General features: G+C 65.4%; 2 protein-coding genes across 11 annotated transcripts in view; one reads left to right on the forward strand and one right to left on the reverse strand.

Moving 5' to 3' along the window:
- SREBF1 (sterol regulatory element binding transcription factor 1) lies at positions 1 to 11,228 on the forward strand. The gene is made up of 19 exons (XM_021549992.3): positions 1 to 259; positions 3,498 to 3,881; positions 4,027 to 4,196; positions 4,266 to 4,406; positions 4,483 to 4,701; positions 4,791 to 4,905; positions 4,987 to 5,198; positions 5,676 to 5,880; positions 6,418 to 6,602; positions 6,689 to 6,950; positions 7,054 to 7,220; positions 7,293 to 7,461; positions 7,539 to 7,647; positions 7,719 to 7,828; positions 7,920 to 8,052; positions 8,225 to 8,387; positions 8,625 to 8,810; positions 8,893 to 9,004; positions 9,571 to 11,228. The coding sequence occupies exons 1-19, from the start codon at positions 154 to 156 to the stop codon at positions 9,792 to 9,794; spliced, it is 3,372 nt and encodes a 1,123-aa protein (XP_021405667.2). The 5' UTR covers positions 1 to 153; the 3' UTR covers positions 9,795 to 11,228.
- RAI1 (retinoic acid induced 1) overlaps positions 11,121 to 13,580 on the reverse strand; it is a 74,062-nt gene continuing 71,602 nt past the window's right edge. For all 10 annotated transcript variants that reach the window (XM_085592100.1, XM_085592101.1, XM_077786897.2 and 7 more), the window contains 3 exons: positions 13,485 to 13,578; positions 13,134 to 13,183; positions 11,121 to 12,776 (listed from right to left, as the gene is read on the reverse strand). In XM_085592100.1, coding sequence (XP_085448226.1) covers positions 12,762 to 12,776; positions 13,134 to 13,183; positions 13,485 to 13,578 — 159 coding nt within the window. In that variant the 3' untranslated portion in view covers positions 11,121 to 12,761. The remainder of the gene's footprint in view (positions 12,777 to 13,133; positions 13,184 to 13,484; positions 13,579 to 13,580) is intronic.

Genomic DNA, 13,580 nt, shown 5'->3' on the forward strand with positions numbered 1-13,580 from the left:
CCCCGCCCTCCCGCCCGGTGGCAGCTCCGGGCACGGTTCGCGGGAGCAACTTGGCGGCTCGTCCCCGTGGTGCCTGAGCCCGGGCCAGCGCGGCCATGGCGGGCGGGCGGCCCCGCCACCCCTAGAGCCGCCCGAGCCACCGGAGCCACCGGGATGAGCGCTCTCGCCTTCGACGACACGGCCCTGGAGGGGCTGGCACCGTCCCTCGGCCTCTCCGGGGCCAACGACATCGACACGGCCTTGCTCAGCGACATCGACGGTGCGGACCGGCGGGGACGGGGCCCGGCGTGGCCGGGGCTTGGGGCAGGACCGGGACCGGGCTGGGGCTGTAACCGGGCTCGCTGCACGGCGGGCTCCGGGCCCGGTGCAGTCCTGGGGCTCGGTGCATGACCGGGACCGGGCAGTGGCACGGCCGGGACCGGGCTGGGGGAATGCCGGGCTCGGTGCACGGCCGGGGCCGGGCACGGTGCGGTACCGGCTCCTGGAGCATGGCCGGGACATGGCTGGGGGTACGACCGGGGCTTGGGGCACAACCGGGACCGGGCTGGGGGTGTAACCAGGCTCGGTGCAAGGTCAGGACCGGGCTGGAGGCATGACCGGGGCTCGGTGCGTGGCCGGTACCGGGCTGGGGGTATAACCGCGGCTCGGTGAATGGGCGGGCGCGCTCGGTGCAGGGCCGTGCCCGGGGGGTCCAGGCTCGGTGCACGGTCCGGGAACTTGGTACCGGCATTTGGCCGGTCCAGCGGGATCGGTGTATAACCCGGACTCGATGCATGGCCTGCGGACCGGGCTCGGTGCCGGGCCCGGCGTGGGGAGGGGTGACACCGAGCTGCTGGAGCGCGGAGTCGGTGCAGAACCGCTCTGGCTCCGTTACCGGGGGCTGGTCCATGGCGGGGGGCTCGGGATGGGGGAACAGGGGACACCGGGACCCCCGTGCTGGAGGTGCCGCTCCCGGGACAACCCCGACGATCCCCCCCCGTTCCCGGTCACAGCATCGTGTCGCGGGTGGCCCCGCCTCGCCCGTGACGCCACCGGCGGGGTTACTCTCGGTCGTTCCCTCCAGGACGCCTGGGCTCTCCCAACCCATCCCACCGGCGTGTGGTGAGATGGGGCGGCTCTGCCCCAGCCCCGGGGCTGGCACCGCCAACACCCACCGCCCCGCCGCTTTGAGACGGGCATGATCCGAGGGAACCCGCTCCCGCAGGGAACCCACGTCCCAAAGGGACACGTTCCTCAAGGGGACCCACTTCCCACCGTCACAGCACCACGTGTGCCGAGTTCAGTGTTTCCAAGGCTTTAGCAAAAAATTTGGGATCCCAAAAAATTGAAGATCTCAAAAAATTGGGGATCCCAGCTCTCGGCAAGCCCCGCTCCCGCCTCGCCACGTGCCCCACCAGCTCTGTCGGTGGCATCCAGCACAGCCGGCGGGACGCGCGGAAAGGTGGCACGGGACTTCCAACACCTGCCCCACTGGCTGGTCCGTGGTGGTCTCTCCTCCGAGATCTGGGGTGGAGATGGCATCCCAGGTCTGCTGGTTCATCCCAGTGGCTGTTGGGGTGGATCAAAGCAGATCCAGGTGCCACCTGCTTTTCTTGGCGACGTTTTGGCGTGGGCAGGGAAGCAGGAGCGGTGCCAGGGCTGAGTGGTGCCGTATGGGATGAGGTTTTCCCACTGTGGGGTTTTGCCATGCTCCTTTGTATCACAGCCAGCCGGGCCACCTCGTACCCCACAGTTCCCCAAAGTGGGTTTGCCACCGGTCTCTTTTTGGCCACGGCTTGTCCCTCATCCCTGGACCAACCCTAGGGTGATGTGGGATGTGTGCCCACGGATGTGGGCGCCCTGAGCCTGCTAGAACCTGCCAGGACCCACAGACGAGTGGGTCTGCCCCACAGGTTCCCACGGTGGGGGTGGAGGTGGCACTGGTGGGTGCCCCTCGTCCTGCTGATGGCGTGGGTGGCAGCGGGTGCCACAGGATAGAAACACAGGATAGAAACATCTGGAAGATGCCAGGAGGGTGGGACAGCCGTGCCCACCCCAGGCTGGGCAGGAGGAAATGGGAGGGGGGACAGGAGGGAGCACCCCCTCTCTGCAACCCTAGACGAGGGAGCCTTGAGGGGAGGAGGGGTCTCTTGAGTGGAAGGAGGGGGCTGGGAGCCCCCCGGAAGGACACCCACCTGCGCAGGGCAGCAAGCCGGGGGCTGGCCGGGTGTTTTTGGGGTGTAGCGGTGCTGTGCGGACCCGGGGTGACTCCCGGGCGGTGAGCGCGGGGGTCGCACCGGGCTGGGGGGGCGCGGGCAGGGGGGTTCGCGGAGCGTGACCCCGAGTAACCGCGGGCGGCTCGGGGCCGGTGCCCGCCGGTAACCCGGTGCCGGGCTCACCTTGGGCGCCGGGGGCTGTCCGGGGCCGGCCGGCCGCGATTGGCGGAGTCGCATCACCCCATCGCCGGCCGCGCTCCAGCCCTAGCGCGGGGAGGGCGCCGGGGAGGAGGCGAGAACATGGCTTTAAAATATCCCGGCGCCTCTTCGCTGCCGGGCACGGGGCTCAGCGGGGGCTGCAACCTCCTCCTGGAGAGCCCTCCACTTCCACCTCCATGGAGTGCACTTTTGAAGGTACCCCCGCCTCGGCAGCCGCCTCCACCTCCTCCTCCTCCTCCTCCTCCTCCTCCTCCTCCTCCTCGTCCACCGCCGTGGTGCCTCTCGGAGTCTGCACCCCACGGGGAGGGCGGTGTCCGGGGGCTGTGTGGCTCGGCGGGGACATCCCGGGGGTGTGTGCGTGGTGGGTGCCCTGGGGGTATCCCGGGGTTTGTGCGTGCAGGGGGGGTGAGCCTGGGGGTACCGGAGTGTGGGGTACCCTGGGGTCTGTGTGCCCCCGGTGGGATGCGCCTGGGACATCCCTGCATGGTGGGAGCATCCCAGGACGCCTCGGTGGAGGACACAGAGACCCCGATGTGTCTGGGGGGCAGCCCAGGTGCCACTGAGTGGGACAAACCCCGCTCAGGCTGTTTTAGCCCTGTGCTTGCTCCTGAGGGCTGTTGTGATCAAACACACCTGGCACTGGGGTCTGGCACATCCCGGGGTGCCACCCCGCTGTCCCAGTCTGAGCACCCCCTCCCCTTTATAGAGGGGCTGATTTGGGGATTCTCGGGGTTCCCAGGACAGAATAAATGAATGATCTGGCACAAGCCCCCCTCAATATCAAAGACATGCTGAGATGTGCCCTGCCACTCTCAGAGCAGGCTGGAAAACGCTGACTGCTGTTGGTCAAGCCCTGAAAGCCCCGTTTTGAAGGCAGTGCCTCAGTTTCCCCAATGTCAGCATGGATAGGAGGCTGAGAGGAACAGGGTACAGCAGATTCATGCACTCCCAGGGAATTTTGCCTCTGGATTATGGGGATCTGCCCCCTAAATGCTACACTGCGGGGAGGGCAGGACTGGACCAGCCCAGGCCCACCTTGGGAGGTGGGAGCTGCAGCTGATGGCACGGGGGTGTGTTTTACAGACATGCTGCAGCTGATCAACACGCCGGACAATGACTTCTCGGGCTTGTTCGACTCACCGTTCAACGCCCCGGACAGCGCCGTGCCCCCGGGGCTTCCCTCCACGCCGGGCACCCTCAACACCTTCCTGGGTCCCAGCAAGCCGCCCCCCGCCGCCCCCACCGGCAGCGCCTTCACGGGGCCCCCCGGGATGGCCACCTTCACCCCGCCGCCCCCGGCCCCGCTCCTGCCAGCACCGTCCCTGGGTGTCAAGGAGGAGCAATCCGTGGTGCCCATCAGCCAGCCCCAGCCCGGCGTCATGCTGGCCCCCAGCTTTGTCCCTGCATCCCCCAGCCCGTTCGCTCCCCAGCCCTTGGTGGGCTACCAGAACCAGCACAGCTTCTCTGGTGAGGATTTGGGGGTGCAGAGTGGGATCGGGGCTCCCAGGGTGAAGGTCTTGCTGGAGGGGGGATGTGTCCCTGCAGGATGGGGCTGTGTGGGGTGGGCTGGTGCCAGGGGCTCTCTTAACGCTGTCCTCTGCTCCATGCCCAGCTGTGCAGCCTGGGAGTGCGGGGCAGAGCCTGCCAAGCCCTCTGCCCACCCCACCACCCAGCCAGCCCGTGACACTGCCTGGCCCCGTGCAGAATGTGGCACCCCAGCAGCTCCTGGCGCCCGCCGCCCCCACCACCCAGTCTGTGTCGCCGCAGATCCAGTCAGTGCCGGTAAGCCCAGGGCCAGGGGCGGGGGTCCCGCTGACCCCCACGGCCCCGCTGACCCCCGCTGCCCCTCAGGTTCTCCTGCAGCCCCATTTCATCAAGGCTGACTCCCTGCTGCTGACGGCCGTCAAGACGGACGCCAGCAGCGCCAAGACTTCCACCATCGCCTCCCTGGCCACCAGTGCCAGCGGCTCTGCCACCCCGCTCCAGGTGCCGGTAGGTGCCACCGCTGGGAGCTGCGAGGTGGGGAGGTGCTTCAGGACCCTCACTGACCCCACCCTGCACCCCCCAGGCGCTGGTGAGCGGAGGGACCATCCTGGCCACGGTGCCGCTGGTGGTGGACGCGGAGAAGCTGCCCATCAACCGGCTGGCGCCCAGCGGGAAGCCGGCGCTGGTGCAGAGCCGGGGCGAGAAGCGCACGGCCCACAACGCCATCGAGAAGCGCTACCGCTCCTCCATCAACGACAAGATCGTGGAGCTCAAGGACCTGGTGGTGGGCACCGAGGCCAAGGTGGGAGCAGGGGTTGGTGGGGTAAGGTCTGGCAATGGTGGGGGGGCTTTGTCTGTAATTTGGGCTGAACTGTCCCTGCCCACTGGCAGCTCAACAAGTCTGCGATCCTGAGGAAGGCCATCGAGTACATCCGCTTCCTGCAGCAGAGCAACCAGAAGCTGAAGCAGGAGAACCTCGCCCTGAAGATGGCCATGCAGAAGAACCGTGAGTGGAAGGGCAGTTCATGGGGTGGGGGGCTCGGCTCCATGCCCCCAAGCAGCCATCAGCTTACTCTGCTTCCTGCAGAGCCTGTGAAGGAGCTGGGCACCCACTGCAGCCGGAGCACCAAGGCAGAGGCCCCCATGGAGGTGGTGAAGGCGGAGGTGATGGAGATGCTGACACCGCCGCCCTCAGACGTGGGCTCGCCGTCCCACAGCAGCCCGCTCTCGCTCAGCGGTGGCAGCAGCAACAGCAGCAGTGACTCGGAGCCCGACAGCCCCCTCTGTGCCCATGGCAAGGTGAGGGTGGGCTGGGGGGATCTCCTTGCCCTGAGTGGGGCCGGGGTTCTGCTGCTTCATGTAGGAGGTGCCAAGGCAAAGTGTACCAGATGGGGACAGAGCTGAGAGCCCTGGTCTTGTTCTTTGAGGCTTATCCTCACAAGATTTGGGGGTGGGCATGGAGGCAGTTTTGTTCTACTCTAAAATGTGCCCTGTGCCCCATGCCTGTACCCTAAAATCCGTGCTCCTGTACTCCAACCTGTGTCTCATCACCATGCCCTGTACCCATGCCCTACATCCCATTGCCTGTATCCCATGCCCGTCCCCCATCACCACATCCTATATTCCATGCCATGTACCCCATGCTCTGGATGCCATGCCCTATATCCCATGCCCTATATCCCATGCCCTATATCCCATGCCCTATATCCCATGCCTGTGCCCACCACCCCATGTCCATGCCCGTGTCCCAGACTCACAGCAGCTCTGCCTGTGCAGGTGAAGCAGGAGAACCCGCCGCCCTCGCCCAGCAGCCAGGGAATGCTGGACCGCTCCCGCATGGCCCTCTGCACCTTCGTCTTCCTCTGCCTCTCCTTCAACCCCCTGGCCTCCCTCCTCCGGGGTTCTGGCTCCCCAGCCCCCTTGGGGAGCCAGGACACCGCTGGTCCCAGCAGGAGCATCATGGCTGAGTCTGGCACTTTGGGTAAGTTCTGGTGTGGGGTGGGAGATACAGGAATGGAGACTTGGAGATTGTTGGGATGGGTGTGGGATGGAGGCTGTCAGGTGGGCAGGGCTAGAGGCTGTTGGCGTGAAGAACATCAAGGGGTAGGATGTTGGGGTGGGTGTATGGTACGAGCTACCTGGCTCGAGGCTGTTGGGGTCAGCATGAGGTGAAGACTGTTGGGATGGAGGGCATCAGAGTGGTGGTGATCATGGTAGACATGGGGTGAAGGCCATCAGGAGGGAGGGCTGGGATAAGTCTGAGATGGGAGATGATTGGGGTAGCCATGGGGCAGAGGCCATCGGGTGGATGCCGCTGGGGTGGGCACAGGGTGAAGGCCACCAGAATGGATATCCTGCTGTGTGTGTGAGGCAGAGACCATTGGGGTGGAATCTGTTGGGTGGACACGATTGGGTGGAGGCTCTTCAGTGGACATGGGATGAAGGCCACTGGACGGAGACCCTGGGGCGGGCACAGGGCAGCATTGGTGGGGTGTTGCTGACCCCCATCCCTGCACAGAGGACCCGTGGGGGTGGACGCAGTGGCTGTGGCCCACACTGGCCTTCTGGGCACTGAACGTGGCGCTGGTGCTGGGTGCGGTGGTGCGGCTCTTCGTCTGCGGGGAGCCCGTCACTCGCCCCCACTCCGAGCCCTCCATCCTCTTCTGGCGGCACCGCCGGCAGGCCGACCTCGACCTCGACCGGGTACGTCCCGCCGTGTGCCGCGTGCCCTGCCCCACCTGCCCCGTGCCCTCGTCCTGCCCACACCCACCCGTGTCTCCGTGCCGCAGGGAGACTTCGCGCAGGGGGCCCAGCACCTGCGGACGGCGCTCGGGGCGCTGGGGCGGCCGCTGCCGGCGTCGCACGGGGACCTGGCCTGCAGCCTGCTCTGGACGCTGCTGCGCCACCTGCTCCAGCGCCTCTGGGTGGGCCGCTGGCTGGCTGCTCGCGCCGGGGGGCTGCGCCCGGACCCCCCGCCCCCTGCCCACGTCCGCCAGAGCGCCCGCGACGCTGCCATGGCTTATCACCGCCTGCACCAGCTCCACCTCGCCGGTACGGCCCCGCGCCATGGGGGCTGAGGGACGGCACCCCTGTGCCCTGCGCGTCCCCACGGCCCCCAACCCCATGCCTGAGCCTCCCGTCCCCATTCTCATAGGGAAGCAGGCTGGGGGACATCTGCTAGCCATCAACCTGGCACTGAGCGCTGTCAACCTGGCTGAGTGCGCCGGTGACGCCATCTCCGTGGCAGCGCTGGCCGAGATCTACGTGGCGGCTGCCCTGCGGATCAAGGCCAGCCTGCACCGCTGCTTCCACTTCCTGGCGGTGAGTGTGGTGTCCCCTGTGTCCCCTGGCACTGTGTGTCAGGTCCTTCCTGACACCCTGCTCTCCCCGCAGCGCCCCTTCCTCTGCAGCGCTCGGCGCGTGGCCCTGTCCCACGGCGGGGCCGTGCCCCCCGCCATGCAGTGGCTCTGCCACCCCTTGGGCCATCGCTTCTTTGTTGACGGGGACTGGGCGGTCAAGGGTGTCCCCAGGGAAACCATCTACAGCTCCGCCGGCAACCCAGGTGACCACAAGCTCCTGAACCCTGCACCCCAGATTTGGGGGTGTGGTGTACCTGCTGACCCCATCTCTGTGCCCCAGTGGACCCGCTGGCACAGGTGACCCAGCTCTTCCGTGAGCACCTCCTGGAGAAGGCGCTGTGCTGCGTGGCCATGCCTGAGCCCGGCCGTCCCACTGCCCAGGGAGAGGGGTGAGTGCTGGGGTGGGCACTTCTCCCCCTGCCTGCCGTGGGGCCAGCCCCCTGACAGCCCCTTTGCACAGCCGGTTCTCCGACGCCCTCGAGTACCTCCAGCTGCTCAACGGCTGCTCGGATGTCAGTGGCACACCTGGCCCCACACCCTCCATCACCTCCGGCTTGGCGGCTGTCACAGGTGAGGCTGGCCTGTTCCCCACTGGGGTCACTTCATGTGGGGGGCCATGGGAGTGGAAACACCCTGCTCCTGTGTCCCTCCTACCCCGCAGGCACTGACCCCGTGTCCAAGTGGTGGGCGTCCTTCATTGGCATCGTTATCCACTGGCTGCAGGGAGATGAGGAGGGGGCTGAGCGCCTCTACCCGCTGGTGGAGACCATGCCCCGGGCACTGCAGAGCTCTGAGTGAGTGCTGGGGACACTGGGGACAAGGGTGGCACCTCATTGCCTGCCTCTCATGCACTTTGCACTGGCACAACCTCACTGAACACACTTGGAGCATCTGGTGTTTATTCAGGAGGGGTGCAGCCGTGCACAGCGAGGGGTCTGCAGTGACCATGTCCCCTCCACCTTGCAGGAAGCCCCTTCCCCGTGCTGCCCTGCACTCTTTCCGAGCTGTCCGTGCCTTGCTGAGCAAACAGGACGGGAGCCAGGCCACCCTGGGCCACTGTGAGAAGGCCAGCAGCTGCCTGCGGGAGAGCCTGGAGCTGGGCAGCCCCCCCAAGGGCACCATCGACAAGGTGAGCTGGGCTGGGGAGGGACGAGGTGGCCGCGAGCCCCCAGCCCTGGCGGGAGGTGCCCCCGACCCTCGCGGGGGTGCATTGTAGTTGCATTGCATGTGTCAGACTGGGAGTGCAATGCCCCTGCCGTGCAGCCCGGCGGGGGTCCCGCGCAGCAGCACCTGCCCGCAGCGACCCCCTCGGCACCCCTGTCCTCTGTCCCACCCCCTGCTCACCCCCATCCCCTTGTCCCTGCAGGCGGTCCAGCTCCTGCTCTGCGACCTGCTGCTGGTCACCCGCACCAACCTGTGGCAGCAGCAGATGGGGGCGAGCCAGCAGCGCAGCTGCCTCTACCAGGCCTCCGCCCTGGAGCTCCGCGGCTTCCAGCAGGACCTCAGCAGCCTGCGGCGCCTGGCACAGACCCTGCGCCCCGCCATGCGCCGGGTGAGCCCCCCAGACTGTCACCTGCCGGGTCCCCTGGTGCCCTGCACCTGGCTGTGCTCACTGTCCCCCCCCTCCAATCCAGGTGTTCCTGCACGAAGCCACTGCCAGGCTGATGGCCCGGGCCAGTCCCACACGCACCCACCAGCTGCTGGACCGCAGCCTGCGCAGGAGAGGGGTGCAGGGCAGCAAAACAGGTGGGCACGGGGTGGGACACGGGGTGGGACACGGGGTGGGACACCTCACTCCTCACCTGCAGCACCTCAGCAGCTTTGGGTGTGGGATATGTGGTGGGATAGGGATGGGACACATCGCTGTGCACCCACAATACCCCAGCACGTTGGGTGGTGGGACATGGGGTGGGATACCTTTGTCTTCACCTTGGAGGATGGGAAATGGGGTGGGGCACCCTGCCCAACACTACAGCAGCCCTCACAAGTGTTGGGTGGTGAGACACAGAGTGGGAAACCCCATTCTGCACCCACAGCACCCCACCAACCGTGGGTGATGGATACGGGGTGAGACATAGGGTGGGACACCCCTTTCCCACCTGCAGCACTCCAGCACCACAGACGGCGGGTCACTGGGTAGGGTTCCCACCTGCATCACCCCAAGAGCTGGGACAGTGAGTTCCCAGCCCCTCCACTGCTGGTGGCACCAGCTCCAGAGTGAGCAAATAACCCCATCCTTGTGCGGATCACTGAGATTTAGTCATGACTTCCACGGGTGCCCTCGGTGCTGACCTTGGCTCTGTCCCCTGCAGCTGGCGAGCCAGAAAGCCACCCCAGCCCGCGGGAACAGGCCGAGGCGCTGCTGCTGGCCTGCTGCTACCTCCCACCCAGCTTCCTGGCGGGCCCGGGCCAGCACGTGGGCATGCTGGCCGAGGCCGCCCGCACGCTGGACAAGCTGGGCGACCGCCGGACGCTGCACGACTGCCAGCAGATGATCATCAAGCTGGGCAGCGGCACCACCGTCACGTCGGGATAGGTGGGGAAGGGGCCGCCAGCCCCCCTGCCACCCCCGTGGGTGCGGGATGCGGGGTGGCCGTGCCTCAGTTTCCCCACAGGGTGATGTTAGGCAGCGCTTTTGGGGGTGGAGGGGGTGGGTGGGGAGGGGTCGGGTGATGCCTGATGGGTGCGGGGTGGGGGTGCCAGCGTGGGGCAGACACGGGTGGGGTACCCGGGGTGGGGTACCCGGGGTGGGGTCCCCCCCCCACGGCCGTGTCCGTGTCCCCGGCCCGCGTGGGGCACGGCCGTGGGGCCCTCTAGTGGCGCTGTCGCAGTATTGCAGGGCACCGGCAGGCGCGGCAGCGACCCCCGGTGCCACCGGCCCCCCCCCCGTGTCACCGGCCCCCCCCCGTGTCACCGGCCCCTCCCCGTGTCACCGGCCCCCCCCCCGTGTCACCGGCCCCCCCCCCATGTCACCGGCCACTCTCCGGTGCCACCGGCCCCCCCCCGTGTCACCGGCCACTCTCCGGTGCCACCCGCCCCCACCAGTGCCACCGGCCCCTCCCCGGTGCCACCGGCCCCTCCCCGGTGCCACCTGCCACCCCCGGTACCACCCGCCCCCACCAGTGCCACCCGACCCCCCCGGTGTCACTCGTCCCACCCGGTGCCACCCATCCCCGCCCCGGTGTCACCCACAGCCCCCGCTGTCACCCGTACACACACTGGGGGTCCATCCTGGCCCCCCGTGGGTCCCACTGCTGCAGGACCCCTCGTGTTTGGGGTTTGCCTCTGGAGGTGCGGCCCCATGGCACCGGGAAGTGCCCCCTGCCCAGCCATGCCCGTGGAAGGCAAGGGGGGACCCCCACCCTACGCTGTTCTCTCCTCCCCAGCACTGATCCCCCCCCGTTCAGAGCTGCCACCACCCCGGAGCACGGACACGCTTTGGGAGAAGGGGTGGCAGGGTGGCACGGGGCTCCTGGGGGGCTGGCGGGTACCCCCGTGTCCTTGCTTCACCCCCTCTTGTACATAGACCCCCTCCCCTCGCCTCCCCCCACTCCCCTTTTCCCTTTTTAAACGGTATTTTCATAGTCGGACAGTTTTGTACAGACAATTAAAGCTGATTATTTATACTGGTGTGTGCTGGATTGGAGGGGGACCGACACCAAAAGTGGGGGACAAGGGGCCCCCCACAGCTGTGGACGCCTTGCCCTGTGGGGACAGGGGTGGCAGGGATGGGGACACTGGGTGCTGAGGGACCCCAAACACCCCCTCTTTACCCCGTGGTGTCCCACGGGTGCTGTCACATCCCGGGGGGGACCCCAGCAGCCCCCCAAGGATAAAGAGAGGCCATGAGCAGGGCGCCACGTACTTCCAAAACAATCGTTGTATCTTTATTGACGCTCTGAATGCAATGACCTGTTTTTTTACTCTTAAGGAAAATAAACATCTTTTAGAAACAGCTTGTTACACACAATCTTCAGTGTGAAGCAATATACTAATAAGAACACTAGTCTTAACATTTACAGTCTTCATATATATTATATATATGTATATGTATACATATATATACACTATATAATGAGGCAATATATAATACACACGGTTTACCATTTTACAGTCATATGTACAAGATGTCACTAAAAATAGCCAGATTTCAGGCAACACTGCCAAGGACACGGGAGATTTTTTTTTTCTTCTTTAAATTAATTTTTTTATTATTATTATTATTATTTCTACCTTTTTAAAAATTTTTTTTCTCACCTCCTCTTTTTGTTTTTCACTCCTGTGTCCGAGGCAGCTGCTGAAACAACAGACATTGTGTGGCCAGCAAACCTTGGGGTGGGTGGGATGGAGGGGACACAAGAGGCGGTGGGGACATGGGGCGCTGGCTCTGTGGAGGACATGGATGGGAGCAGCAGTGTGCCCCCCTCTGCAGGATGCTGCAGAGGTTGGGGGACAGCCAGTGGCTGTTTTTAGGATGAGATTTGGAGTTGGTTCACCCTGGGCTGGTTGCTACCTGTGTCGGGGTGTGGGTGACACAAAGGGAGGCTGTGGAGCCTGGGGATGTGGGCAGGGGTCAGCAAAGTGGTGGGCAGTCCCCCAGCTCCACTGAGGTGGCCAGGAAGCAAAAGCCGAGGGAGCTGAGCAAACCCAGGGCAGTGAGGGGTGAGCCAGGCCCATATGGAGGGAGGAAACAAACGCCTCCTCCTCCTCCTCCAGTTCAGCACGCAGAGCTGTGGGGTTCAGCACAAGCACAGGGAGCAAAGCCCCCACAAGAGGAGCCACAGAAGGGGTGCTGGTGAAGCCAAGCACAGGCAGTTTTGGGGGGTCCTGGACAGCAGGACCAGGTGTCCCCAGCCCAGCAGTGCCAGCGCCACATGGAGTGGAAGGGTGGGGGGTGCAATGAGTCAGGGTTTGGGATTTGGGAGAGGGGCTGGGGCAGCCTGGTGGATGCCCACCAGTCTGACCGAGTACCCTTAGCGCCCCAGTACCCTGGGTGTGGGTGGGGGCAAACAGGAGATGGAAGAACAAAACGGAAAAAGCAGAGTGGTGTTTCAAACAGCAGGCCGTTGTTTGCCTTTTTTTTTTTTTTTCCTCATTTTTCTCTTTTTTTTTTTTTTTAATGTATTTTTTTTAATCATCTTCGCTGAACTATATACAGACACCATGAGGTTTGCTGAAGGCAACATCTCAGATCAGATCAGTGTGATATTGAGAGCCGGGACCCACGGAGGGTCCGGCGGCCCCACAGTAAGACAACATCGCCGGGACCCCCCCTTGAACACGGACACCCCCCGCCCCCCTGTGCAGCCATCGCGGGTGGGAGATCCCGATCCGTCCCACGCGTTTCCAGACCGGGTTTTACCGGGACCCGGCGGGAGGGAAAGCCCGGCGCTGGCTCCGCCCGCCGGAGCGGGCTCGGGGGTCCCCGGCCCGGCCCCGCTCTGCTCCCGGCGCTGCCTCCTCTGCGGTCCCTCGCTGGCGGCGGGGCGGCTGCCCGCGGGCGCTACACCGGCTGCCTCTGCGGGGAGAACGGAGCTGTCAGCCCGGGAATCCCGCCGGAGAATCCCCTGGGTTGTCCTCATCGCCCCCTCCCCGCCGATAACCGGGCATCCACCCGGGACGCAGCGCTTTGAGAAGGGGTTCAACCATCGTTCACCACCTCGTCGGTGCTCAGGGAAGGGGATAGGACCCCTCAGATCCGTCTGGGGTGCCCCAGACCCAGTGGCTGGCCCACCCGATATCCCCAAGGATGTGGTGCCCACACTGAACTGAGCATCCAGGGCGGGTGTCCCCAGGAATTTGGGGTCTGAAGGCAGGAGTTCCTGCCACAGGGAGCTGCAGAGCATTGAGGGGTGCAGAGGGGGCCCTGGCTTACCTTATGTTTGGGACATCTCAGAGAGAAGCTCTCCTCAGTTAATAAGCAGCCTGTGAGGAGAGGACAAGGATGTGTCAGGGGACAGCCTGCACTGTGAGGCAGCTGCTCCTGAGCAGGGGAATGCAGTGTCCCCGCGGTCCACGGCCACCCACCAGCCACAGCGTTTGTGTGAAGGGCTCAGCTGAGGCCACACAAGCTTGTGACACCTGCCAGTGCTGCCAGCACAGTGGGCATCACCACCCTGGCAAGACAGCGAGCCACAAACCCCAGACCCTGGAGCAACGGGCCCCTCACTGAGCTGTGTCACAGAGTGCCCAGGACCCCGTGTCGCATCCCTGTGGCCGGGCTCACCTGTGTCGATGGCACACGCGTAGTGGTAGGTGTGGGGACACCCCTTCTGGCAGCAGCCCACGGTGGCTCCTGCTTGCTGGCAGCTCGAGCACTTCT

Source organism: Lonchura striata, chromosome 14, assembly GCF_050655825.1.
Source record: "Lonchura striata isolate lonStrDom1 chromosome 14, ASM5065582v1, whole genome shotgun sequence".
In the NCBI taxonomy this organism is placed as follows: Eukaryota; Metazoa; Chordata; class Aves; order Passeriformes; family Estrildidae; genus Lonchura; species Lonchura striata.